Genomic DNA, 27,424 nt, shown 5'->3' on the forward strand with positions numbered 1-27,424 from the left:
CATTACAGAGGCCATGCTCAGAGTGCATCCCGAGAGTCCCCGGCACCGAGGCGCTGTGGTTGCAGGTGCCGCAGGGAGTCCAGAGATACCTCATCGGAAATTTACCTCTCGACGTCCTCCAGGTCGAAGTCTCGGGGCAGGAGCCGTCATGACAGAGAGCACTCCAGTCGTTCCTATGGCACTGTATGTTCCTCCAGGACTTCTGCATCGGTGCGCAGCCGTCTCTTGCCGAGTCACACTGTACCACATGACCAACCAGCCCTGCCGGCGCCCGAGGAGACTCATTTCCAAGCCGTTCCCTGGCAAGGACAATGGTGCCACTGGGCACCGTGGCCTCAGGTTCCTGCGCAGCCAAGACCTTGCTCCCTGGCAGGAGCCTCTTAAGGCCGCCCTGCGTCACCTCCCCGGCACCGGGATCAGACCGTGGGTGGCCAAACCCGCAGCACCGACTCCAGCACCAGACCTGGACGTCGAGCCCACGATGCTGTCTGTGGCTGAAGGCACTGCACCATCCACCTCTTCAGCACCGGGGGATTCAGTTGTGGTACCACCTTCCTCTTCCCAAGAGGACTTCAAGGCACATCAGGAGCTGCTTAGGAGGGTGGCAGCAAATCTTGAGCTCTGGGCCGAGGAGATGGAGGAGCCATCTGATAACCTCTTCAGTGTCCTCGCCTCCTCAGTACTGGGGCATGTGGCGCTCCCATTCCATCAGGGAGTAGCCAACATCACCACAAACCTCTGGCCCCCGGCCTCCCTTGCATCAATTTCTAAAAAGGCCGTCCCCACAAAGGGTCACGAATACCTATACACCCACCTAGCTCCTAACTCCTTGGTGGTAGAGTCGGTCCACCACCATGAGTGGAATGGCCAGCCCGCGCCCACACCAAAAGACAAGGACACTCATAGATACTGGACACCTTTGGGGATAAAGGTTTATTCGTCCGCGAGTTTCCAGCTCAGAGTGGCCAACCAACAGGCACTGCTGAGCTGGTATGAGTTTAATCTCTGGGGTTCCCTCTTTAAGTTTGAGCCCCTTCTCCGGGACAAGGACGGAAAGAAGTTTCGGGCCTTGATCAACAAGAGTGCAGCCATGGCCAAAGCAGCTCTCCAGGCGGCTTCGGATGCAGCGGACACAGACGCTCGTACGATGGCTTCCACAGTCTCCATGCGACGGGCGTCGTGGCTCTCGCTGTCAGAGTTGTCAGTCGAGTCCCAGTCTATAATGCAGGACCTGCCGTTTGATGGCAAGGCCCTGTTTGCAGAACAGACAGATACCCGTCTGCACGGGATGAAGGACTCCTGCACCACCCTTCAGACACTAGGCCTGTATGTCCCTCCCTCTAAGGACAAGCCCAGGCCTCAAACCTCTGCTCCTCTCGTTTGGGGCAGATACGAGCTCCCGCCTAAGCGGCAGAGGGAACAAAGGCATCAGTCCCAACGCCAATACCGTTTGGCCCCACGGCCTGCGACCTCTAAGGCCAGGCGGCTGGGGAAGCAGCGTTTTTGACTCGTTGAGGGGGGTCACCGAGCCTGTTGCCAGTGTTCCCCCCACCCAGTTAATAAAATTGCCTTTTATGAACAGTTTATCGGCCTTCCAACTGCAATAGGCCCGTGTAACATCGGACCAATGGGACCTCAGCACCATTTCCCAAGGGTACAGGCTGCAGTTTGTTTCCATCCCTCCCAATTGTCCCCTGTTCGGACAGCTGGCCGGGGTCCTGGAGCATGCCCTCCTCCTCCATCAGGAGGTGGAGTGCCTCCTCTCCCTGGGAGTGGTGGAAAGGGTACCGGGAATACCAGGGCAGGGGTTTTCACTCCAGGTATTTCCTCATTCCAAAAGCGAAGGGCGGGCTCCGGCCCATCCTCGACTTGCGGAATCTCAACCAGTTCCTCGTTCATTGCAAATTCCACATGATGTCCCTGGCCTCTATTATTCCATCCCTAGACCAGGGGGATTGGTTTATGGCGCTGGACCTCCAGGATGCATACTTTCACATCCACATATTTGAGGGTCACAGGTGTTTCCTCCGTTTCATGGTGGGTCAGGACCATTTCCAGTTTACGGTCCTCCCCTTTTGCCTCTCTACTGCCCCCAGGGTATTTACAAAGTGTATGGTCATTGTGGCTGCCCATCTCAGGAAAAAGGGGCTGCAAATCTTTCCCTACCTCGACAACTGGCTACTCAAGGGCCGGTCTCAGTCTCTGGTGCAGCAGCACATGAACGTCCTGCTAAACACCTGTGCAGCTCTGGGCCTACTGGTAAACGAGGAGAAATCCACGTTAATCCTGGTTCAGTGCATAAGCTTTATAGGGGCACTGCTGGATTCCCGGGCCATAGCCTCCCTTTCAGAGGACAGATTCGAGACGCTCAAAGCTCTCATCGCCTCGGTCACAGCCTTTCCGGTGACCATGGCACAGGTGTGCCTGCAAATCCTTGGCCACATGGCAGCATGCACCTATGTGGTGCGACTTGCCTGGCTTCGTATGAGGCCCCTTCAGCTCTGGCTGGCCTCCCGGTACTCCCAGGCCAGAGACAGCCTGGACAAGGTTGTCACGCTGCTGCCCAAGTTGGTGGCAGATCTCCAATGGTGGTCCCTCCCGAGCAACATGCTCCAGGATATCCCCTTTCGAGAGCCCCCTCCATCACTAGACCTAGTGTCAGACGCCTCGGACCTGGGCTGGGGAGCTCACATGGGCGATATCAGGACCCAGGGCATGTGGTCACCAGAGGAACTGGCCCTGCACATAAATGTCACGGAGCTCAGGGCCGTACGCCTGGCGTGCATGGCCTTTTGCCAGCACATACAGGGGAAGGTGGTCAGAGTCCTTACGGACAACACGACCGCTATGTATTACATCAACAAACGGGGGCACGCGTTCCCAGGCCTTATGCCAGGAAGCCCAACTCCTGTGGGAGTTTTGTATAGCCCACTACGTACTTCTGCAGGCTTTGTACCTGCCTGGCAAAAGCAACACGTTCGCAGACCGCCTGAGCAGGGTGTTCTCCCAGCAGCACGAGTGGTCCCTGCACAGGGAGGTAGCCAGGTGGATCTTCCTATAGTGGGGTGCTCCCCAGGTAGACCTGTTCGCCACCGTCCAGAACTGACAGTGTCCTCGATTCTGCTCCAGAGTGGGAGGGGGCGAGGGGTCGATATCAGATGTGTTCCTACTCCCATGGTCGGGGCCCCTGTTGTATGCCTTTCCGCCCTTCCCCTTAATAGGCAGGGTACTACAGAAGGTGAAGTCAGACAGGATGAGGGTCATTCTCATAGCCCCGGATTGGGCCCGTCTGCATTGGTACAGGTCCCTACTGCAACTTGTAGCAGTCCCTCTGTGCAGGCTACCGCTCCGCCCAGACCTCCTCTCCCAGGTGGAAGGTCGTCTCCTCCATCCCAACCTAGCCGCTCTCCACCTGACAGCATGGCTGCTCCATGGTTAAATGAGGAGGAAGGGAGGTGTTCTGAGGATGTGAGGAAGGTCCTCCTGGAAAGTAGGAAACCCTCCACATGTTGAACCTACCTGGCTAAATGGTATAGGTTCTCTAGGTGGGCGAGGAATAGAGGTTCCTCTCCCTCTTCCGTGTCTATCCAGCTTGTCCTCGACTAGCTCCTCTCCCTTAGGACCCAAGGGCTGGCGCCCTCTTCGGTCAGGGTGCACCTGGTGGCCATTTTGGCCTTCCACTCCCTGGTGCAGGGCCATCTTTGTTCTCGCATCACATGATGGCCCGATTTCTGAAAGGGTTAGATCGGGCATTCCCATATGCCAGACCCCCGATTCTGCTCTGGGACCTGAACCTGGTGCTTTCCTGCCTCACAGGGCCGCCCTTTGAGCAGTTAGCCACGTGCTCGTGGTCCCACCTGTCGTGGAAGGTGGCATTCCTAGTGGCCATCACCTCAGCCCACTGCATCTTGGAGCTCAGAGCCTTGACTTCTGAACTGCCGTATATGGTCTTCCATAAGGACAAGGTTCAGCTCGACCCTCACCCCACTTTTTTGCCAAAGGTAGTCTCGGCTTTTCACATGGATCGGGATATTTTTCTCCCAATCCTCTGTCCTAAACACCATTCCTCCAATGAGGAATGCCACTTGCACACATTGGATGTGCACAGAGCGCTGGCCTTCTACCTGGACAGAACCAGGTCATTTAGGAGGTCCCCCCAGCTTTTTATTGCTTCGGCTGAGCGTATGAGGGGACAGCCAGTGTCCACCCAGCGTATCTCCCATTGGATCATCTTGTGCATTCGCACCTGTTACGACCTGGCAGGGGTTCCCCCGCCTCCTAGTGTAAAGGCGCATTCCACCAGAGCTCAAGCCTCATCAGCAGCCTATGTGTCTCATGTCCCTATCCAGGACATCTGTAGGGCTGCTATGTGGTCCTCTGTCCACACCTTTTCATCGCACTATGTGATCGTCTCCCAAATGAGGGATGATGCCGGGTTTGGTAGGGCGGTGCTCCGCCCCAGTAACCCTTAAAACTTTACATTTAAACTCCTACCCACCTCCATCAGGTATAGCTTGGAGTCACCTATAGTGGAATACACAAACAATCACTCGAAGAAGAAAGGACAGTTACCTGTTTCCATAACTGGCATTCTTCGAGATGTGTTGCTCAGGTGTATTCCATGTCCCACCTTCCTTCCCCTCTGTTGGAATTGTCTGGCAAGAAGGAACTGAGGGTGGAGGGAGCGCGCAGCCCCCTTTATGGCGTGATATGTCGGCGCCACTCCAGGGGTCGCAGCGGTGCTCCCCCACTACGGATATTGTTAAGGCAAAAACTTCCGGCACCGGTGCACGTGGCAAGCACACACACCTATAGTGGAATACACCTGAGCAACACATCTCGAAGAATGCCAGTTACGGAAGCCGGTAACTGTCCTTTCTCAAGATGACTCCTCAGTAAGAGGATCCACGGGGCCTCTCTCCATTCTGTGTTACACTGAAACAGCCTTTGGTCTCTCTATAGACAGAACAGCCCTTGTCTCTTATAATGTCCGTTCTTTACCTTCAAAAGTGATTTCAGTTGTGTGTAGCTCTCTCTAAAAGGTTTTCCATTGGCTGTTCTGGGATGGGGCAGTAGTATACCAAAGAACCTTGACATTTGACCAGATAGGGGTGGCAACTCCCTCCTGCATGAATAGGCCATCACCCAATAATAGTACTCCCTTGTGACTCCTTTTAACTGTAAGAGCATGTAAAGGGGTGCACTCACCCCTTGTGAGCACCCCCTTGGAGAAGTGTGAGTGCCTGCTCTCCCTCTCTCTCTCTCTCTCTCTCTCTCTCTCTCTCTCTCTCTCTGGTTGCTCCTGCTCTGGGATAGAGCAGTGCCGCAGGGCTCCCTCCCTGGAGACAATGTCTTCGCCCTCTTGGGCTTCCTGGCTACAGCTCTCCAGCTGGGCCACTATAGTTCAGTCCTCCGCTCACTGTCCAGGCCACTTCCCCCAATGGCTAATGGGGATTGAGGGGGGGGAACTGGGCCCAGCCCAGAAACCCTGTAGATAGCAGCTGTCTGCTGTGTCCCTTTATCTAAGTCACGCTGCTGCTCTAAATCCCTGGGCCACTTCCCTGCGGCCCTGTGCCATCTTCATCCTTATCTCAGGGCTTGTCCTGATAGAGTCCCCACAATCGACTCAGGGTTCCTTTTCGCTCTCCCTGGCTTCTGGCAGCTTTACCTCCTCCGAGGGCCTTCAGCTCCCTCAGTCAGCCACACACCATCCATACTCGTACAGCTCCAGCAAGGAACTGAACTCCCTCTGGCCCTGCAGCGCCTCTTACACTAGGCTGCTGGGCCTTGATTGGCTGTGTCCCACGCAGCCACTCTAGGCAGCTTGGAGGACCTTTTTTGGGGCAGGGTGTGGCACGGCCATGAGGCCTCCAGTAGGGGGTGCCAGAGGGTCTGATATACCCCATCGCAGATCATATGGTACTCTTTTATTGTTTAACAACACGATTAATCACAATTAATTATTTTAATCACTAGATCTCACTTTGGGGCGGAACTCTGCTGTTTCTAAAAGCTATCTTCTTAACACTGTTCGCTTCAGTTTATGCAAAATTGGGTCTGTCTGTTTCTGTTTGAACTGCTAACTCTGAAGTAGTCTCACAACACGGACTTGATATTATCCATTTCTGTGTCCACTGGGGTTGATGTGCTTACTGTTCTGCTAAGTGTATGTGCTACATGTATTTGTTATCCAGTTTACATTCCATATGGAAATCCATCTTTGCAGCTTGGTCCAGAAGCCTTCATCCCTCTAACCCATCCTCAAGCTGCTCCCTTTCCCTGCTTACGTATGTACTCCCTCTTCCTGACAACTGAGGCAAGTTGCTAGGATGTGATAGATTCTTTGCACGGCTCCCTTTGCTGGAATTAAACTCTTCCCTGTCTGAATTAGTGTGTAGTATGTCCACACTCTCACACTTGGATTCTAGGTGGTGCTAATGATTTTTAAACAATATTCAGAGTTTGTGATCACTTTCTATATTATCCATCCAGTATCCAATGTAAAGGCTAGCACTCTGCCATTAACGTCCAGTCCCAGGCAGTGTGCTGTGCAGTCGCTGCATGTCCAAGGAGAACGACAGATCTGCCTTGCTCTGTACCAAGCACTGGGACGCTCTTGGCTTCACATATGGGAAAGACCTTTGGAAAACGGTGATGGTTTGTGGACACATACTTGTCCAAATGTTGGGCAACTGCTTGCCTCAAGTTCTCCACCACTGCTAATGCACTGGAATTTTTGTTTGTCAGCTGACTAGTTTTATTCTTTTTATTGAAATTTCTTCTTCTTTCCTTTCTTAGCTTTCTCTGCAACCTTCCAGGTAGTGGGAAACATTTTAACTGTTGCTTTTACTGGTGCTGTTTTTGAAGTGGTTTTGGAGGGATGAGTTCTCTCATTAATTTCCTGTACCTTCAGGCATTGTGTAATATCCACATAAGAGCACTGATGAGCTAGAGGGGCTGTGAGCCCCTTGGGACAGTTCTGCCTTTGGGCTTCAGGAGAGACAGTCTCACTTTCTTCTTCGTTTTAAATACATTTCTAACTCATTTTCTCGCAAAGCTCTGTGCATTGGAAAGTGACCCTAAAGCCTTGCTAGGGACTGAATATGTAGAGAGGAAAGGGTTCATTCTGCAGCAGAAAGCTAGGGAGACTTATAGACCTTTCATCCACCGGCTTTTAATATAAAGTAAATTGGCTATGTTTGGGATGGCCAGCCGAGAGCATAATGGTGTGAGCTTGGTGGGCAGGATGCTGTTATGTTTGCAATAGGTTGTGCAGCCTCAAAATGCTAAGGCTGGCTCTGCTTGTTAAAATGTTTAGTCTTCTTGGATGCTGCAGTCACTGTCATTGCTGCAACGGTATCTCCCTTCTACTAGCGTTGCTAGCACATGACGAGGGGGGAGGGCCAAGCCACTGCTATAGCCTCACTTCTCTCCCTACCATTGCCTGTGCCCCTGCCCATGACGTGAAGAGCTGGCTTTGGAAGGGAGTCTGGAAAGCCATTCTCCTCAGACACACACCCAGAATCCCAAGGGAAAACAGCATGGTGTATGGCAGGATTGATAGATTAAAGTCAGGGAGGCAGTACAGATTAGATTTTGGGGGTAGAGTCTGGGCTGCTGGGTATTTTAGCCAGGGGGCATTGCATGTATTTCCAGCTGAGGTGGAATGTTTTTTAAGAAGCCCCTTCTTTATCTCTCCGCAGCACCAAGCCGCTCAGGAGTGCAGCTGGCTGCCAGGAAGGTCCAGCATTTCTCTTAACTTTTGCCTGAGCCTTTCTCAAGTTTTAGGCTTGACACTTTGTGTGCACTGTGTTTTGCAATGGAGTTTGAGACAGAGAAGGCGAATGCCTGGCATCCAGGGAGGGAGGGCATTGTAGGCATGAGGACAGCATGGATTCCATGCTTAGATACCAAGGTAGTAAGCCTAGTAGAAATGCTGTCTAGAGAGATGAAGAAGATACGGAAGATGTAGGAGTCTGGTTTCTTGGACACGTTCCCTGACTTTTGTTGCTGCTTTTCTGACAGCACTGATGAAGTGCTCATATGCTTGCTTTCTCAGACTGCACGAAGTAGGAATGTACACAGGCCTGCACCAGTCATGTCGGTGAAGGCTGGCTAATGAGCTGTACAGGGGTCCACTTGCATCTTAGATGTTTGTTCTGTTACTGGGATCTGCAGCAGCTCAGATATTTGGGGTTTAAAAGTCTTTGCTTAACTTACAGTTTTCCTCAGTTCAACCATTTGTGTTTCAAGAATTCATTATTCTTTAAGGCTCTTTCTCTGAGGTTACTGACCCATATTTAGAACCTTGAGTGCAGCTAGATGAAGTTATTAGTTGTGGATTTCCTTAACTTTTTGTAAACTGTTTTCAGAGAATTGCCCTGGGATTGGAACTTCCTGTTCCGCTTGCTGTCCATGTGCTCCATTTCTTAAGTATGCAAAATTCGCCTGCCAGATCATCCCTACAGTAGGGGCCCTTATTGTGTGCCATCCAAAGCCCTGCTCTTCTGTCTGAGTTCCTGAGCATGGCAATATCCCTACAATACACTTGCAAACATCAGAATGACTGCACCAGATCTCAGAGATGAAAATGTGCTCATGACACCTCAGAGACACCTGGTGGATATTTTCATTTAACCACCTACTCTTTCCAAGAGAGCCAAAGATTCCTGTCCTCTTTGGACCATGACACTCTGCTACTGAAACCCAGTGTGCACGAACAAGAGCTGCTGCTGGCTTCGTGGGAATAACTGAGGAGCGTAGCTGCAGGCTGGGGATGGCCTCACTGAAGATGGTCCAGCAGAGTTAGGCAAATGTTTACATTGACCTAAGGCAATTGGGAGGTGCCATGTGGTTTGGCACCACATAAGAGGAGACACTCATCGAAGGTGGATTTCTCTCACTGTCAGTCGCACCATAGAACCTGGGTCTCTGGTGAAGTGGAGACTGATTGCAGAGACAAGAAGCTAACCTCTGGGTTTCAGCAAACTCATTATATCTGTGAGGGTTAAGCCTTCCCTCTCCCCTTTTCTCTTTGTGCAGGTGCTGCTAGAGAAAGAGAGGGAGAAGAAGTCTTTGCTGGAGGCACTGCTCCAAACACAGGAAGAGTTGACAGATGCCTGTCAGCAGCTGGAGCAGCTTCGCCAAGAGGTGAAGAAGCAACAGAAGGAGCAGGTAGGTTTGACCAGCAGGGAGCAGTAGAGAGGAAGGAACGGGCTGTCAGAGTCCAACACATAGGATGGAAAAAACGGGGGTGAAAGAAGAGAGAAAGGGGACCAAGTCAGGGACTGGAGGGCAGTGCAGAGCTGGGAGAAAAGCACTGGTGCAGAAAGGGAGAGGGCTGCGCCTGGGCAGAGGCCTGGTAAGCTGATAAATCAGAGAGCTCAGTAAAAGGAAGGACAGGTTAGAGGCAAAGATGGCAGCCAGGTGGGTTTTGTGCACAGGACCACCCAGGCGGAGCAAAGGCAGAAATATGTGGTTGGTGAGAGGGGCTCGGGGGCACAGAATGGAAGAAGCAGGATTTGATATTTCACAGCTTTCAGTGACTCACTCTTTGGCCGGGCTGCAGGACACCGTGGAGGGGCTGCAAGCTGAGCTCCAGGAAGCTCAGAATCAGATGGAGGCAGTGGAGAGCAGGCACCTGGAAGAGGTCAAAACCCTCAAACAGGAAATAGACATTCTCCTTCTGCAGCGAGACACCCTGCGAAACCAGGTGACTGCCCCAGGCACAGTGCAATGGGGATTCCACCCAGGAGGGTGGCAGTCCCCCTGCCTGTCACTCACCCTCAATATGACCCTCAGCCCCGATCCTGGCTAGGCAGAGGAGGGAGGTCCCTCTGTCTTTTGCCTGGTTGCTCACCCCTGATCTCAGCTGGTGGGGACGGTGCCTCTCTCCGTCACTCTGCTGCTCACTCCAATCCCACTCCGATCTTGGCTGGCAAGGACAGTCCCTCTGCCTGTCACCCCGACAATTGCTCCTGATCCCAGGTGCACAGTGGCGTATCGCCATCTCTCTTGCTGCTGGTGTTTTTATTTCTGGGTGTGGTGGGGATTGGATAAATGAACTACTCCTCTTAGGTCTTGAAACATATGAGCAATATCTAATTTGAACCTGGTACTCTGAAGATCAGATGATACTTCAGTTTGCTTGTTTGCTTTCCCCACAGGATACAGGAAGGCTATTGCATGCTTTAACCTCTGGCTCCTCCACTATTCTTCTGTCATATTTCAGGTGCAAGAGCTAGTGGTCACAAAGGATTCCTGGCAACAGATTGGCCTGGAGGCTCAGCGGCAATTGAACGAGGTGCAAAAATTATCCAACCAGAAGATACTGGAGGCTGCTCATATCCAGAAGATGTTAGAGGGGGAGAGGAGCCAATGGGAGGAGGTGGAGCGTCAGAACACAGAGCTCCAGGCCACGCTCAGAGCCCTAGATGGGGAGAGAAGCCGATGGGAGGAGGCGGAGCGTCAGAACACAGAGCTCCAGGCCACAGTCGGAGCCCTGGAGGGGGAGAGGAGCCGATGGGAGGAGGCGGAGCGTCAGAACACAGAGCTCCAGGCCACAGTCGGAGCCCTGGAGGGGGAGAGGAGCCGACGGGAGGAGGCGGAGCGTCAGAACACAGAGCTCCAGGCCACAATCAGAGCCCTAGATGGGGAGAGAAGCCGATGGGAGGAGGTGGAGCGTCAGAACACAGAGCTCCAGGCCACAGTCGGAGCCCTGGAGGGGGAGAGGAGCCGATGGGAGGAGGCGGAGCGTCAGAACACAGAGCTCCAGGCCACAGTCGGAGACCTGGAGGGGGAGAGGAGCCGACGAGAGGAAGTGGAGCATCAGAACACAGAGCTCCAGGCCAGGCTCAGAGCCCTGGAGGGGGAGAGGAGCCGACAAGAGGAGGTGGAGCGTCAGAATACAGAGCTCCAGGCCAGGCTCAGTGCTCTAGAGGGGGAGAGGAGCCGACGGGAGGAGGCGGAGCGTCAGAACGCAGAGCTCCAGGCCACACTCAGAGCCCTGGAGGGGGAGAGGAGCCGACGAGAGGAGGCAGAGCGTCAGAACGCAGAGCTCCAGGCCACACTCAGAGCCCTGGAGGGGGAGAGGAGCCGACGAGAGGAGGCGGAGCATCAGAACACAGAGCTCCGGTCCATGCTTGGAGCCCTGGAGGGGGAGAGGAGCAAACGGGAGGAGGTGGAGCGTCAGAACACAGAGCTCCGGTCCATGCTTGGAGCCCTGGAGAGGGAGAGGAGCCAATGGGAGGAGGTGGAACGTCAGAACACAGAGCTCCGGACCACGGTCAGAGCCCTGGAGGGGGAGAGGAGCCAACGGGAGGAGGTGGAGCGTCAGAACACAGAGCTCCGTTCCATGCTTGGAGCCCTGGAGGGGGAGAGGAGCCAACGGGAGGAGGCGGAGCGTCAGAACACAGAGCTCCAGGCCAGGCTCAGAGCCCTGGAGCAGGAGAGAAGCCGACGAGAGGAGGTGGAGCGTCAGAACACAGAGCTTCATGCCAGGCTCAGTGCTCTGGAGGGGGAGAGGAGCCGACGGGAGGAGGCGGAGCGTCAGAACACAGTGCTCCAGGCCACGCTCAGAGCCCTGGATGGGGACAGAAGCCGATGGGAGGAGGTGGAGTGTCAGAACAGAGAGCTCCAGGCCACAGTCGGAGCCCTGGAGGGGGAGAGGAGCCGATGGGAGGAGGCGGAGCATCAGAACACAGAGCTCCAGGCCATGCTCAGAGCCCTGGAGGGGGAGAGGAGCCAATGGGAGGAGGTGGAACGTCAGAACACAGAGCTCCGGACCACGCTCAGAGCCCTGGAGGGGGAGAGGAGCCGACGGGAGGAGGCAGAGCGTCAGAACACAGAGCTCCGGTCCATGCTTGGAGCCCTGGAGGGGGAGAGGAGCCAATGGGAGGAGGTGAAATGTCAGAATACAAAGCTCCAGGCCACGGTCAGAGCCCAGGATGGGGAGAGGAGCCAACGGGAGGAGGTGGAGCGTCAGAATACAGAGCTCCGGGCCACGGTCGGAGCCCTGGAGGGGAAGAGGAGCCAATGGGAGGAGGCGGAGCGTCAGAACACAGAGCTCCAGGCCATGCTCAGAGCCCTGGAGGGGAAGAGGAGCCAATGGGAGGAGGCGGAGCGTCAGAACACAGAGCTCCTGGCCACGCTCAGAGCCCTGGAGGGTGAAAGAACCAGGTGGGCAGAAATCAAGTGTGATGTGGGCTAGTTATTTTGTTTTCAATTTTAACTGATTCCTGCTTTCAGGTCTGTGCACATGCAAGCCAATCTGGGAGCATCTCCCAAAGCTCTGAAGTCTGGGTGCAATTGGGGGCCTGCTCTTACGTTCTCCCACTGGGGTGCCTGGACTGCACTGTGCAGTAGCCTGTCAGTTTCCTTCTAACAGCAGTCAGCAAAGGCACTCCTTAGGGACCTAGCTGCAGTTGTACTGGCTTTGCCTTGGTTTGCCTCCTGGAAACTGCTGGATTTCTCACAGTTCAGCATAATTAGCCAATTCCTTTACCTAGCTGGTTGCCCCTAATGACATTTCAAATGTCTGAGTGGCTTGTATGGAACATCCTTAGGGGGTCGTGAGGTTATTACATGAGGGGTCGCAAGCTGTCAGCCTCCACCCTAAACCCCACTTTGCCTCCAGTATTTATAATAGTGATAAATATATTAAACAATGTTTTTAGTGTATAAGGAGGGGATCACACTCAGAGGCTTGCTGTGTGAAAGGGGTCACCAGTACACAAGTTTGAGCACCACTGATCTAGAACATCATGAATGGCATGGAGAAAGTGAATAGGGAATTGTTGTTTACATTTTCATATAACATACGAACCAGGAGGCACCGGATGAAATTAACAGGCAGCAGGTTTAAAGCAAACAAAAGGAAGTACTTCACATAACACAGTCAACCTGCAGAACTTGTTGCCAGCAGAAGTATAACTGGGTTAAAAAAAGAACGAGATAAGTTCCTGGAGAATAGGTCCATCAGTGGCTACTAGCCAAGATGATCAGGGATTCAACCCCATGCTCTGGGTGTTCATAAACCTGTGACTGCCAGAAGCTGGGACTGGCTGACAGGGATGGCTCTCCTGATAATTTCTCTTGTTCTGTTCATTCCTTCTGAAGCTCCTGCCATTAGCCACATGAAAAGACAGGATGCTGGGCTAGATGGACTATTGGTCTGAGCCAGTTTGGCTGTTCTTATGAGATCATCTCTCCCCCTTTAAAAACAGCAGATATGCTGGGACTGCTAATACGGGGACAAGACTGCAGTGCTAGCGTGGGACTGAATGAACAGAGTGTCTGTGGGATTAAGAAAGGGCTGGGCCTTCTCTCCTGCCAGACTTGACTCACAAGGGCTTGTTAAATATTAAACCACGTGGCAAAGAGCCCCGGGTTTAGAGAGATCCCTCCTCTGCCCCTCCCATCGCGGCACCACTGGGTTTACGAAACCCCCCTGTTGTGGTGCTGTCAGGCTTAGAGAGAGTTTCCCTGCCTTTGTCACAGAGCTGCCAGGATTACAGACCCCGCTCCCCATCACATTGCCAACAGTGTCACCCTCCCCCATTCCAGGCACTGAGACGCCAGGATTATAGAGCCCCCCCCCCATCACATTGCCATCAGAGCATCACCCCTCCCCATTCCAGGCACTATGCTGCCAAGATTATAGAGCCTCCTGTCATAAACAGATGGTTAAGGGTTAATGTCTCTTTTACCTGTAGAGGGTTAACTAGCTCAGTAAACCTGGAACACCTGACCAGAGGACCAATCAGGAGACAAGATACTTTCAAATCTCGGTGGAGAGAAGCCTTTGTTTGTGCTTTTTGGGTTTTTTCTTTGTTCTCTCAGGGATCTAAGAGGGACCAGACAGGTATACAGACTCTCCAATCTTCTGTTCAATTTAGTAAGTACCAGTTAGAAAGGCGGTTTAGTCTTTTTTTGTTTGTTTTTTTTATTTGCAAATGTGTATTTTGCTGGAAGGATTGTATCTCTGTGGCTGCAACTTGTATTTGTGCTGGGGGGAGGATTCTCTCTAGTGTCTATAAGCTGAAAGACCCTGTACATTTTCCATCTTGATTTTACAGAGACCATTTTTACTTTTTTCTTTCTTTTATTAAAAGTTTTCCTTTTTAAGAACCTGATTGATTTTTTTGGTTATCTTGTGTAAGACCCAAGGGGAGGGGGTCTGTACTCACCAGGGAATTGGTGGGAGCAAGGAGAGAAGGGGGGAGGAAAAACCTGATTTCTCTCTTTGTTAGGATTACTGTCTCTCTCTCAGGGAGAGTCTAGGAGGGGGAGAGAAGGGAGGAAGGTGAATTTCCTCTCTGTTTTAAGATTCAAGGAGTTGAATCACAGGGATCTCCCAGTGTTACCCAGGAAGGGGAGAATCTGGGAGGAAGAAAGGAGGGGAATGGTTTATTTCCCTTTGTTTTGAGATCCAAGGGGTTTGGGTCTTAGGGTCCCCAGGGAAGGGTTTGGGGGCCAGAAAGTGCCCCAAAACACTATATTTTTGGGTGGTGGCAGCTCTACCATTTCTAAGCTAGTAATTAATCTTAGGGGGGTTCATGCAGGTACCCCATCTTTTGGACACTAAGGTTCAGAGTGGGGGTTCATACCTTGACACCCCCCCCATCACACTGCCATCAGCGTCACCCCTCCCCCATTCCAGGCATTGAGCCACCAGGATTACAGAGCCCCACCCCCCCATCACATTGCCATCAGAGCGTCACCCCTCCCCCATTCCAGCACTGTGCCGCCAGGATTATAGAGCCCCCCCATCACATTGCCATCAGTGTCACCCCTCCCCCATTCCAGGCACTGAGACGCCAGGATTACAGAGCCCCGCCCCCCCCCTCATCACATTGCCATCAGAGTGTCACCCCTCCCCATTCCAGGCACTGAGCTGCCAGGATTATAGAGCCATCCCCCCATCACATTGCCATCAGAGCGTCACCTCTCCCCCATTCCAGGCACTGAGCTGCCAGGTAACTTGCACTCCGTGCATCTGAAGAAGTGGTTTTTTTACCCACGAAAGCTTATGCCCAAATAAATCTGTTAGTCTTTAAGGTGCCACTAGACTCCATGTTGTTCTTGCCAGGATTACTGAGTCCCTTGTCTCTTTCAGCCTGGCTCTGACCCTGGAGGGGAAGGAGCTAAGACTCAGGACCTTCCAGGAGAGAGATGATGCCCAGCTGAGTGAGATCATCAGCCTGCAGGCAACCATTTGCCAAGCTCAGCAGCTCCATTCTGACCACAGAAGAGAGATACAGGAGCTCAACACACAGGTGCCCTGCACACCAGCATTCCCTTCCCTAGCAGCACATCAGCCTTCCCCAGGACCAGCCCCACCTTCCCCAGCCACTGTACTCTGGTCCCTGCCCCCTCCTCCACTGCTTCCACTCCTGTAACACTGCCTCACCTGCTTGCAGCCTTGGAGCTATGGTGCCGAACCCTGGCTCTGGCTCTGCCCTCCCTACATCTTAACCCTCCTGATTGCAGACCCTGAGCCCCAGAGAGAACAGCAGACCCCTGTGGAGCATCTCAAAGCCTCTATTGCAGTTGTTGGCTCCAGGTGGCTGTGCCTACCCCTGCAAAGCACTAACTTCTCTCTCTGCTGCGGGGAGGAGGAAGGGAGCTCAGAGCTGGGAAGGTGGGCGGTCCCAGACACACAACTTGAGGGACTGACAATCTTGCTGTTCTGCCTCTGTGTTTTTGTCAGGTAGTTCACCTCCACTATGGCATAACTGGCTCCCTCTCAGGAGCCTCTTTCACCCTGTGTGTTTCTTCTAGTTTCTTTCTGAGGGTGAGAGCATGGTGGGGCAGGGAGCAATAATCTGTGTTTCCCTGCGAGTGAAGAGCGCCTGGTCCCTGAAGGTCCTGGAGCTTATTTCCAGTCTGACCTCTGAACCTCCTCCGTTTTGTGCCTTTGGCTGTAGGAAGGTGTCTGCTTGAAAGCAGCTTCCTCCATCAAACTCTCCTCCTCCCTGCCCTTGCAGTATTCGTGCTGAGCCCCAAGGGCCTGTGTTCCTCTTCTCTGCAGGTCCACTCACTCAGGCAGGCAGTGCTAGAGAAAGAGGCTGGTTTAGTGGCCCAGGAGAAGCAGCTGTCACAGGATCTGGAGGAGTCACGGGCGGGTGAACGGCATTTGAGAGATTTGCTGCGGACAGTAGAGGCAGAGGTGTCTCAGCTGCGCCTTAGCCTTTGCAGCACAGAGAGCCGGGCAGAGGCACTGGCTGTGGAGTGCCACCATGCCAGCAGTGCCCGCTGTGAAGCAGAGTCCCAGCTGGCCAGGCTGCACACCGTTCTGCAGCACACACTGCGTGGCAGCACTCTTGCAAGTGGAGACCTTGTCACATGGAGTGCAGGTGAGTGTGGCTGGTGTCTGTGGCAGTGTGCTAGAGGCTTACCCCCCAGAAGGCCATGTGGATCTGTTCTTAGCTGAGAAGGCTTTACAGCCTAGTGGAGGAGACTGGGGTTCCCTTCCTAGCCTGATTTCCTGGCCCATATCGCTTCCCAGTGGCCTTGCTCTGGTTGGGGAAGGCTAGGAACAGTGGGGAACCCTTTACTCTGGCTCTTGGCCCAAGAGAAGTCCTCAGTCTCTGACACAGCAATTCTTGGCCCTCCATTCTGAGCGAACAGACAGCATATTACATTTGAAAAGTATAACACGTTCCAGCCATATCTGGCCCCCGGAAGGAGTGTCCTTCCACTTCTTCTGGAACTGCTGATCGGGATGGCCTTAGGGCTGGTTAGAGGCTTCCAGGGACTCCAGATCTGCATGGGTGACCTCAATAGCAGGCGCCATGGATAATGGGTTATACATCTTATGGGATGCCGTGCAAGATGCAGGAAGCACTACAAGCCAAAGAGCCCAGAGCTGGTCATCAGCCCACCTGTGCTGCTGATTGCATGGAGTCCCACATGGCACAGTTGCCAGTACTTAGAAATATCCCCTGGGACATTGCTCCAAGAAGTCCCTAGAAAATTTTGCATGGATTTTGTAAGGATATTTCATTGCAACCTCCCTGTCAACGTATCAAAAACAAGTACTAAGCCTGGGTGGGAGAAATCCAAGTGGGTAAGGCTGTATGGGGATGTGCCAGTGTTTCTCAGCTGATGAAATTGCATTGTGTGCTTTATTCCCCTCCCCCATTTTTCTTCAGGGGCCATTTCTCCCTCCCTTGCCAGTGCCTCCAAGAGGGGTCTCTGACATCCCGTCTCCCTCTGCATGTTACTGCCTCCTGAGGGGAGCTGCTGCTGAGGGCTGATGATGTGGGAGGAGACGGTCTCTCCCGGCTTAGTGCTGCAGATCACTCCTGTGTGAAGGAAAGCCTGCAGTACCTGTTTTTGATACGTTGACAGGGAGGTTGCATGCCTGGCAATAGCACGCCTGGCAATAGCGTCTGGTGTCTGTAAGAGATCTGCGGCTGAGCCATATTCCAGCCCCATTTGCTGGAACAAACGGAGATGTGGGACACGGGGCAGAAACATGGGGCTGTTGGCAAGCGTGGGCAGTCTTTGTTTCTAAAGCCAGGAGGGACACGGAGGGCAGGCCTATGCCCCCAGAAGCTCACTGCAGAGAGAATTAAGGCAGTGTTTGTGAATGGGGAAGCGACCTCAGCCCCAGTAGCCGTTGGAGAATGCCACATCTGATGTGGCACTAATGGGCAGTCAAGCTAATGTGCAGTGTGTCACCTATTCACTGTCACATCTGTGGGACTTGCCCCTGGGAGGTCTCCAAACCCTGCCAGCTTCTCCTACGTGTAAGCAGGGCTCCGTTACTGGCGACATTTGGACAAACACTGATCCCAGGGCTTATATTTCCAGAACAGGACCGTGTTTGTGGGCTTACTGGGCCTCAACCTAAGGCTCTCCCTATAGAGCTCACAGCAGAGAAAGTGGCAACAGCCTTCCGGAACCTGCACCAGGACCTGAGGCAGACACTGCAAGATCGGGTAACTGCTCTCCTCAGTGCACTCACTTCCCCTGCCCCTCTGCTGAGCTTAAGCAGCAAAATAAGGTGGTGTGGCCAAACTGGCTCTAGTTCCCTGTACCAGTGCAGCCTAGACCTGCTCCATCATGGGGAGAGGGGAATACCCCCTCTCTAGGGATCCCAGTCACTACTACTGCCCCTGTTGGTAATGGCCCTGCCCTGTCTGAGTCTATGCCCTAGACTTCCCTCTCTCTGCTGTCCTGGCACCAGGCGTGTGTCGCTTCATACAGCCTCTCCTGCTTTCTCCAGGATGATGCCAGGAACAAGGCTCAGAAGCTGGAGCAGGAGCTGAGCAAAAAGGAGGCCGAGAGGGACTGTCTCAGAGCCCACAACCAAGAGCTGCAGACGTGGTTGTCCCAAAGCCAGGAAGGTATGGCTGCCCCTCTTCCCACTGTACAGGCCCACTCTGCTTTATCAGCAAGGGAGTGGAGATGGCAGTTGGGGGAGAGGAAGAGCCACCATGAGAGCCCCCACAGACTGGCGCTTCTGAATAGATGGTGACTCATTGCAGAGACAGCCTTGGTTCCTTGCAGTGCTCCTTGCAGTACTTGAAGAGTCCTCTCTTCCCTCCTCCTGCCCTGTGCTAACCTGGGGCATTCCTGAGTAACGGAGGCTTCTCCTCCATTTTCCAGTGCATTAGCTCTGTCTCCTCCCCCAGGATCCTTGCGTTATTGCAGTTGTCAATAAATCCTGTGCCTCTGCTACCTTCCCCAGTTTTCTACAATCTGCCGCTTCTGCTTCCTTCTCAACTCTCCCCTTCCTAGCCCTGATACAGTCTGAGCACAGGCTGCTGCTGAACCTCCCGCCCTCAGCAAAATGCTTGATGGAGACACTGTCTCTCATCTCCCCAGTCACTTTTCACAAACAGCCCCTCAAACAGATCCTATTCTGGGTCTTGCCCTAGGCTATAGCACAGTAACTACTCCCCTACATGTAGCTTATTGTCCTGTCTCTCTTACTCTTCCTCGCTTCCCTCGGTCTCCAGTAGTGTGGACCCCTCCATACCACAGCTCTTGGCTTCTCATCTGTCATGGCACCACTCGTACCCACCAAGCACTTGGAATTGTCTGCCTTTCAATGTCATGGATTGTCCCCTGTTCCTGTGTAGTGGGACATAAACTCCCTATTCTCCCGCCCTAGACCAGTCAGTATTTTATAAGCAGCAAAGAATCCTGTGGCACCTTATAGACTAACAGACGTTTTGGAGCATGAGCTTTCATGGGTGAATACCCACTTCTTCAGACATGCATCTGAAGAAGTGGGTATTCACCCACGAAAGCTCATGCTCCAAAACATGTTAGTCTATTAGGTGCCACAGGATTCTTTGCTGCTTTTACAGATCCAGACTAACACGGCTACCCCTCTGATACTTGACAGTATTTTATAGGCTTCTGTCATGTCCCCTAGGCCTAGTTGAACCGTCTGAGTCTTTTCAGTCTCTCTCTATGCAGAGCCCCTTATTGCCCATCTTGGAACTCTTTCTAATTCTGCAGCATCCTTTCGCAACCTTATTGCTCCCTCCTTTGTGGTAGCAGCTCCTCTGCACCCAGACTTGTCCTTGGATGGAGCCCTACGTCAGTTGGTATTCATCCTTTTCCTTCCTATATATTTTCCTTTTGTAATCTTATCCACCTCAGCGCTCACTACTATACTGATGATGCTCACCTGCACCAGTCTGTTGACCTAATCTTATTGACTGTGCCTTGTTCACTTGCTCTGCCTCTGAACTCTGGTTTCACCTGAACTTCCTTAAGCCAAATACCTCAGACCAAGATACTTCTCTGAGCATAACCCAGTCTCCCCGTTGTGGGCCGGAGCCTGGGAAGCAAAGGGCAGTTGAATGGAAAGATCATGGCTCTTGTCCAGCATTGTTTGGTTTTGTTTTGGTTCCTCTTCTCCCCCTTCCCCATTGCAGAGATGCGGATGGTAGAAGGGAAGCAGGGCTCACTCCAGGCTATGCTGCAAGAAGAGGTCATTGCCCTAAAGAAGGAGGTTGTGACGTTGCATGGGGAGGTTGCATCCTTGGAGAGGAGCCTTGAGGGCACCGAGAAGCAAAGAAGGGATGTTGTGGTGAGGCTGGCAGATGGCCCTGAAGCTTTGTTACATAATGGCCATTCATGGAAAGCCTGGACAGAGCTCTTTTAACACTGCATTCCTGGGAACAACCCTGCCCTAGCCCCAGAGCCAGTACATTGAAAACTCCTGCATAGTGCCATCTCCCATGTCTATTTTCTAATTTCTGGTGCTTCTTTCAATGTTAGAAGCATGTGTAACCAGACAGAGTGTGCAGACATTGAGCAAGTTTCCCCTATCGCTCCTGCAGCCCCTCTGTCATGCCCTGTTATCCAGTCTTAGGCTTCCCGTGCAGTGCTGCTGAGCCACCTGGCTGCTGATCCACAGTATCCTCACTATTCCAGTCTGAGTTCCACCCCTAGAGTTCTGCCAATGCATTTCACTTCTCTCCACTCATACCCCTGCTGTTCCAGGCTTGGGATTTTCATGAGCCACTGATAATCTTCACACACTGAGGAGACTGCTATAAGGAAAGAGTGGGTTTTAGTTGGGAGACATAGGCAGGGTTTGTTCACTGTGAATATCAATAGCTGGGCAGGCATCTGGTGAGCGTGAGAACCCTTTGGTGTGTGTGTGAAGGTGGCTGATGTTATGCGACATCTGGACAGACTTCCAGTGAGTTCTGGAGAGCAGGCTGTGGCCATGGTACATACTAGTACTAGCGACACTGGGAACGCAGGAAGCTAAATTTAGATTTAGGTACTTCCGTACTTGGTAAGTTTTATAAAACATCTAAAAGAGCCTGTCATAGTGTTTAAACAGCACAGTTTCTGCCAAGGAAAACTGTGCCTCATTAATCTATTAGAATTCTGTCATTAAAGCAATAGGTAAAGAAGAACTGGTTGATGTAATTTATTGGACTTTCAAAGTCTTTGACAATGTCCCTCAGAAGGGGATGTAAAGGGAATGGAATAGTCATGGTATGAGAGGCAAAGTATTGTTATGGATCAGAAATTGGTGAAGGTACAGACTCTGCAAAGACTTCCACATATGCTTTGCTTTACTACTGTGAGTAGTCTTCCTGAGATCATTGGAACTACTCACAGCAGTGAAGTTAAGCACATGCATAAGTATTTGCAGAGTTGGGGCCTAAAAGACAGAAAATAAAGAGAAGTAATGCTTGGTTAACTTTCATAGTTGAAAAAAGTTTAACAGCTGGCTGCCCCAGGGCTCTGTGCTAGGACCAGTGTTTTTTAATATATTAGTTATCTGGAAAAGGTTTATAAGTATTGAGGAAGCAAAATTTTCAGATAACACAAAATTATTAACACTAGTGAAGGCTGGAGAAGACTAACTTCAGAAGGACCTAACTAAGTTACACAAATAAGCAGCATGATGGCAAATGAAATTCCATGTTGATAAATGCAAAGAGAATTTTAAAAATAATTGTAATGACATTCTCTAAATTAATGGAATGCCCTCACCTGTAACACAGTGGTTGATTCAGGACACATGATGAGAATGATTAGAGACCTGGATAAACTTCCATATGAAGAGAAGTTGGAAGGCATGGGACTGTTTATCTTAGCAAGGAGATGAACACAGTACAGTAGGCAGGAGGAAGAGGAAAGGAGTCAATGAGTATAACTGGAGGGGAATGGAATTAGCCAGACACACTTACAGTAGTTTTTCAATACAATTACAATACAGTTTTTCAGGTTAACTTTTGTAATAGTTGTGATGGGATCCCCAGGGTGCAGCCTGGGACCATTGGACCGCTGTGCCCCCTTAACTCTCCAGCCTGAGCTGTCTCCCACAATGCTTTGCTAGTGACAAGCAGCAAACCCCTCCAGGCACTGTTATCACTCAGGATAGCCATATGCGGAGCACCATACCCAGCTATATAGCATGAATGCTCCCAGAGCCACTCATGAATCACACAGAGAAGGGCACCAGCTGAATTCCCCCCAGCTCCCAGCCTTGTACAACAGGAACATATCACCTTGCGCTGCTCGTCTTCAGCAGTGCAAAGGTATAAATTCATTCACCACATCATCAAAGGCAATTGGATATACACTAGCCTTTGCATACCTGAGCAAATTCACCAGACACTTCAGGCAAACTCACTGGTAAAGATAAAGAGTTAAATAAATTTATTGACTACAAAAGATATATTTTAAGTGATTATAAGTGATAGGCAAAAAGTCAGAGTGGTTACCAAAATAAAATAAAATGTAAGCACGCAGTCTAAACTCTCAACCCTATTAGACTGGGCAACATCTAGATTAAGCAGTTTTTCTCACCCTCACTGGATATTGCAGTTCATAGTACACAGGTTTCACCCTTGAAACCCAGGTCAGTCCCCTCTGTTGGAGTCTTCAGAATGTCCTTCTTGCTTGCAGCATTGGTGTGGGAAGGAGAAAGGTCAAGTATGGGGCCACTGTGTTCTGTTTTATACTCTTAATCTCATGTGCTTGGAGAGCACAAGTCCAGGCATTTCTGAGACTCCAGGCAAGGTTGAGCAATTCCCCTGGTGTGGATTATGCAGGTGAGTCACTGAATTGTAGCTCCCTTGCTAGACAATGGCAGTTGATGGGTTGTTTGACACCCCGCGCAGGCATTGGTTACTTTCCTTGGCATTATCTCTGGAGAGCTAGTACCTGGGTGCTTGCCAAACTCACAGCATATTTTAGTGACAGTCATGCAGCACGTTCTCATAACTTCATATGCATTAATGATACACATATTTAGATAGAACAGTGGGTTTCAGCAGATCATAACCTTTCCCATGAGACCTCACATGCCATGCTTTGTATGTAAGATCACCATTGTATATAAATGAGGAATATGGGGGTTACAGGTCACACTCCCAGGGTATAGAATGTCACAATAGTCATACGAATAAAAACATGAAGTTGCTAGATTCATGTATGTTTGAGTTATGATTCAGGGATTTTTTCACCATTCCTAATTATCTCTGCTTACTTAAGAGAGTAACTTCACCCACCCTTCAGGAGCTACAACCTGAAGTAACTCGAAGGTCTGATCTACACTCCAAAATAGTGCTGTTTCATCAATGATTTTGGCAGAATCAATGGTGATTACAGCTTGCCCATGTCTGCATATACAGCTACACCACAGGTATCATCAGCTCAACTAAATCAGCTGCTGAAACAGTGCTATATCCTTGTGTAGACAAGTCCTAGGGGAGAAAGGGCAATTCTCAAGTTTCCGCTAGTGACCAAAGAACAAGAAAAATTAGATAGGAGAGAAAAGCCACCCCAACCGGAAGAGTTATTCCATTAAGAGCCACACTTGCAGAATTTGGGTGTCACATCATCCAAGCAGTAGAGCTACAGCCCAGTTCTGAGATGGGAAGAGTTATCTAGATTTATTTTCAAGTCATTTTCTCTCCGTTTCAGCATGAACGGGACATGCTGCAGGCAGCTAAGGAGAAACTGGTACAGGAGATGGACCTTCTCCAGGAATCAGTCTCTGCCTCTGAGACTCGGGCAAACATAGCAGCAAAGATGAGCCGCTCCCTAGAACAAGAGCTTCAAACAACCCTCTCTGCCCTGAAAATGAAAAGTGAGGAAGCAGAGACTCAACAGGAGGGAATCCAAACATTGCAGAAGGAGGCTGCCTTGGGGAAGGCTTTGCAGGAAAATCTGGATCACCTGACTCTTGCCTTAAGCCAGAGAGATGAAGAAATGGAAACACTGCAAGAACAGATTAGCAAGCTGGAGCAGCAGAGAGAAGTGCAAAGAACAGCTTTAGATCACCTTACTAAAGACCTAGAGGAGAAGGACAGAGAGGTGAAATCCCAGCAAGAACAGATTCAGGAACTAGAGAATCAGAGGGAAATGCAGAAGACTGCTGTAGAACGACTGACTTTAAACCTAGAGGAGAAAGTAAAGGAAATTAAATTCCAGGAAGAGAAAAACCAGACTCTCGAAGAACATGGAAGGTCACAAATGAAAGCTCTGCTGGAGGAGCTCTATCTGATCAAAACAGACTTGAGGGAAAAAGATTGTGAGCTTATGTCTCAGAGAAAGGTAGCTGAAGAATTGAAAGAGGAGGAGAAAAAGCAGGTGAAGGTTCTGTGCACAAGCCTAGAACACATGAAAGCAATTCTCGGGGACAAAGAGAGTGAGATTGAATCACAGCGGGAGCAGGTAAGGATTTTCCAGCAGTATGAGGATCAGCGGGAGGAAGAGCTACAGGACCTGCGGGAGAAAGTAAAACAGATGACCCTCACTCTGACTCAGAGAGATCAAGAGCTTGAGTCACAACAAAAGCAAATTCAGAATATTAAGGAAGAGATGGAAATGAAGCTAAAGCCTCTTTGTGAACATCTAGAGCAAACACAAGCAGCCTTAAAAGACAAAGACAGAGAGCTGGAATTCCAAATGCAGCAAATACAGAAACATGAGGAAGAAGCAGAAGGGCAGATGAAGGTTTTACAGAGAGATTTAGAATATGCCAAGGAAGAACTAAAAGAGAGAGATGGAGTGATTAAGTCTCAGAAAGAGCAGATCTGGACACTCCAAAAACAAGAAACAGAAGTTGAGAAACAGGTGAAAACTCTCGACCATCTTGAAGCAATATTAAGGGAGCGAGAGCAAGAAATTGAATCCCTGCAAAAGCAATATGAGGAGCACAAAACGGAGGAGGAGAAGCAGGCAAGAGCCATGCAAGCAAATCTTCAACAAACACAGGTGACTCTGAGGGGGAGAGAGAGGGAAATAGAGGCCCTTGACGAAGAAATCCATAAGCTTCAGCAGCATGAGAAAGATGCAGTGACACAGACTAAGGCTGTCTTGAAGACACTTGAATATACCAAATCATCTCTACAAGCCAGAGACCAGGAGATAGAGTATTTGCAAGGGCATGTCAAGGAGCTGTTAGGGCAGAAAGAGCTGGAAGAAAAGTGTGTCAGGAGCTTACAGCAGGATATAGACAGAATGAGCCAAATAGTGAAGGAGAAGGATGTAGAACTCCTCAAGCAGGCGGAGCAAATTAGCATATACCAGCTTCAAGAAGAAAGAATGCAGGTGGCACTAAAGTCCTGCCAGAACCAAGCAGGTTGTCTAGAGGAAGTTGTAAGAGAGCGAGAGTGGGAGAATGAGACTCTCATTCAAAAGCTCCAGCACCGAGAGGAAGAGCAGGAGACCCTGCACCGTCTCCAGCTTACACTGGCAGAGAAGAAGGAGAGACATCACAGAGAGAGAGAGCAGCTTCTAGAAGAAGCCCTGAACAAGAGGGAACAGGAGATCAAGACCCAAGATAAGCGAAAACAATTGGAAGAGGAGGAGGTGAAGGGTCTTCAAGAAAGTCTCCAGCATCTCCAGCAGACACTGGCCAAAAAGGATGAGGAGATCAAACATCAGAGAGAGAGAGTCAGGGGCCTGGAGGAGACTCTGAGAGGGAGAGATCAGGAGTTGAGGACACAGGGTGAGCTCCTGAAGCAGCTCACCTCAGCTCTGCAAAGGAGAGCTGGTGAAGGGGAGACTCTCAAGAACCAAATCCAGAAACTCCTGAGATGGGAGACAGAGGAGGCAGCCAAGAGGAAGGTTCTTCAGGAGAGAGACCAGCAGTTGGAAATGCAGAAGGTGTGGATCCAACAGCTGGAAGAGGAGAAAAAGGTGAAGGATCAGGAACTGGAGCACATGATGGCTGTTCTGAAGCAGACTGAGAGTGTGGAGATAGAATGGAGGGAGAAAGCACAGGCCTTGGCTTTGTCCCTGGCCCAGAGCGAAGCAGCCAGTAGGACCCTGAGGGACGAAATGGCTGTTCTACAGAGCATGGTATCAGAGCGGGATAAGGATCGGCTTCATCTTCAGGTAGGCGGTTTGGTGGGTGACTTGCATGAAAAGGATGCCTGTCTATTTCTGTCGTAGGAATCCAATGGCACTTTGCTTAGATTCATAGATGTTCAGTCCAGAAGGAAACATTATGATCATCTAATCCAAGATTAAACAACCTTTTTATGCCCAAGATCAGTTTTTTAATTTAAGGGCAACTGAGGATCTACCCCACCCCTTCCCCCAAAGCCCTGCCCCTTCCCCCAAAGCCCTGCCCCACTCACTCCATTCTTCCCTCCACCCCAGTCACTTGCTCTTCCCCACCCTCACTCACTTTCATTGGGTTGAGGTAGAGGGTTGGGGTGCAGGCTGTGGGCTGAACCTGGGACCTGGGGTTGGGGTGCACCAGGGGGCTCTGGTCTGGGGCAGAGTGTTGGGATGCAGGAGAGGGTGGGGGTGCTGGCTCTGGGAGTGGGCTCAGTGCTGAGGTTTGGGGTGCGACCTCCTGCCAGGCTGCACTTACCACTAAGGCAGGCTTCCTGCCTAACACGGCCCCACGCCACTCCTGGAAGGGGCCAACATACCCCTGTGACCCCTGGGGGTGATGGGCATCACGTGGCTCCACGCGCTGCCCCTCTCTGCAAGCACCGCCCCCTCAGCTCCCATTGGCCACAGCTCCCTGTTCCCAGCCATTGGGAGCTGCGGGAGCAGTGCTTGCTGGCAGGAGCAGTGCACGGAGGGAGACCCCTGTCTGCAGGGCCGCACTGGCCGCTTCTGGGACCGGTGTGGGGCATGGCAGACAGGGAGCCTGTCTTAGCAGCAGCCCTACTGTGTCGCTGGATATGGATTGACCAGTCGATCGCAATCAACCGGTTGGTGACCACTGATCATAGAATCATAGAATATCAGAGTTGGAAGGGACCTCAGGGGGTCATTTAGTCCAAACTCCTGCTCAAAGCAGGACCAATCCCCAACTAAATCATCCCAGCCAGGCCTTTGTCAAGCCTGACCTTAAAAACTTCTAAGGAGATTCCACCACCTCCCTAGGTATCCCATTCCAGTGCTTCACCACCCTCCTAGTGAAATAGTTTTTCCTAATATCCAACCTCAACTTCCTCCACTGCAACTTGAGACCATTTCTCCTTGTTCTGTCATCTGCTACCACTGAAAACAGCCCAGATCCATCCTCTTTGGAACTCCCTTTCAGGTAGTTGAAAGCAGCTATTAAATCCCCCTTCATTCTTCTCTTCTGCAGACTAAACAGTTCCAGTTCCCTCAGCCTCTTCTCATAAATCATGTGCCCCAGCACCCTAATAATTTTTGTTGCTCTCCGCTGGACTCTTTCCAATTTTTCCACATCCTTCTTGTAGTGTGGGGCCCAAAACTGGACACACTACTCCAGATGAGGCCTCGCCAGTGTCGAATAGAGGGGAATGATCACGTCCGTCGATGTGCTGCCAATGCCCCTACTTATACAGCCCAAAATGCCATTAGCCTTCTTGGCAACAAGGGCACACTATTGACTCATCTAGTGTGACCTCCTGCATAGCACAGGTCAGGGAACGTCATCCAATGTTTTCTGCATTGAACCTGTAGATTCTGGCTGAGCTAGAGGGAAACTTTT

At 51.3% G+C, this 27,424-nt stretch overlaps 1 protein-coding gene across 50 annotated transcripts in view; it reads left to right on the top strand.

Annotated features, from left to right (window-relative positions):
• Positions 1-27,424, top strand: part of CEP250 (centrosomal protein 250) — a 147,000-nt gene that overhangs the window by 111,415 nt on the left and 8,161 nt on the right. For 5 of the 50 annotated variants that reach the window (XM_050918516.1, XM_050918505.1, XM_050918517.1 and 2 more), the window contains 12 exons: positions 9,043-9,174; positions 9,569-9,712; positions 10,232-10,387; positions 10,532-10,819; positions 10,892-11,107; positions 11,396-12,177; positions 15,116-15,275; positions 16,031-16,355; positions 17,818-17,945; positions 18,233-18,353; positions 19,899-20,053; positions 23,419-25,839. In XM_050918516.1, the coding sequence (XP_050774473.1) occupies positions 9,043-9,174; positions 9,569-9,712; positions 10,232-10,387; positions 10,532-10,819; positions 10,892-11,107; positions 11,396-12,177; positions 15,116-15,275; positions 16,031-16,355; positions 17,818-17,945; positions 18,233-18,353; positions 19,899-20,053; positions 23,419-25,839 (5,028 nt within the window). Of the gene's footprint in view, positions 1-9,042; positions 9,175-9,568; positions 9,713-10,231; positions 10,388-10,459; positions 12,178-15,115; positions 15,276-16,030; positions 16,356-17,817; positions 17,946-18,232; positions 18,354-19,898; positions 20,054-23,418; positions 25,840-27,424 lie in introns of all 50 variants that reach the window. The other 45 variants (XM_050918525.1, XM_050918535.1, XM_050918539.1 and 42 more) reach the window with 45 other exon arrangements.

The sequence above is a fragment of the Gopherus flavomarginatus genome, chromosome 11, assembly GCF_025201925.1.
Source record: "Gopherus flavomarginatus isolate rGopFla2 chromosome 11, rGopFla2.mat.asm, whole genome shotgun sequence".
Lineage (NCBI taxonomy): Eukaryota > Metazoa > Chordata > Testudines > Testudinidae > Gopherus > Gopherus flavomarginatus.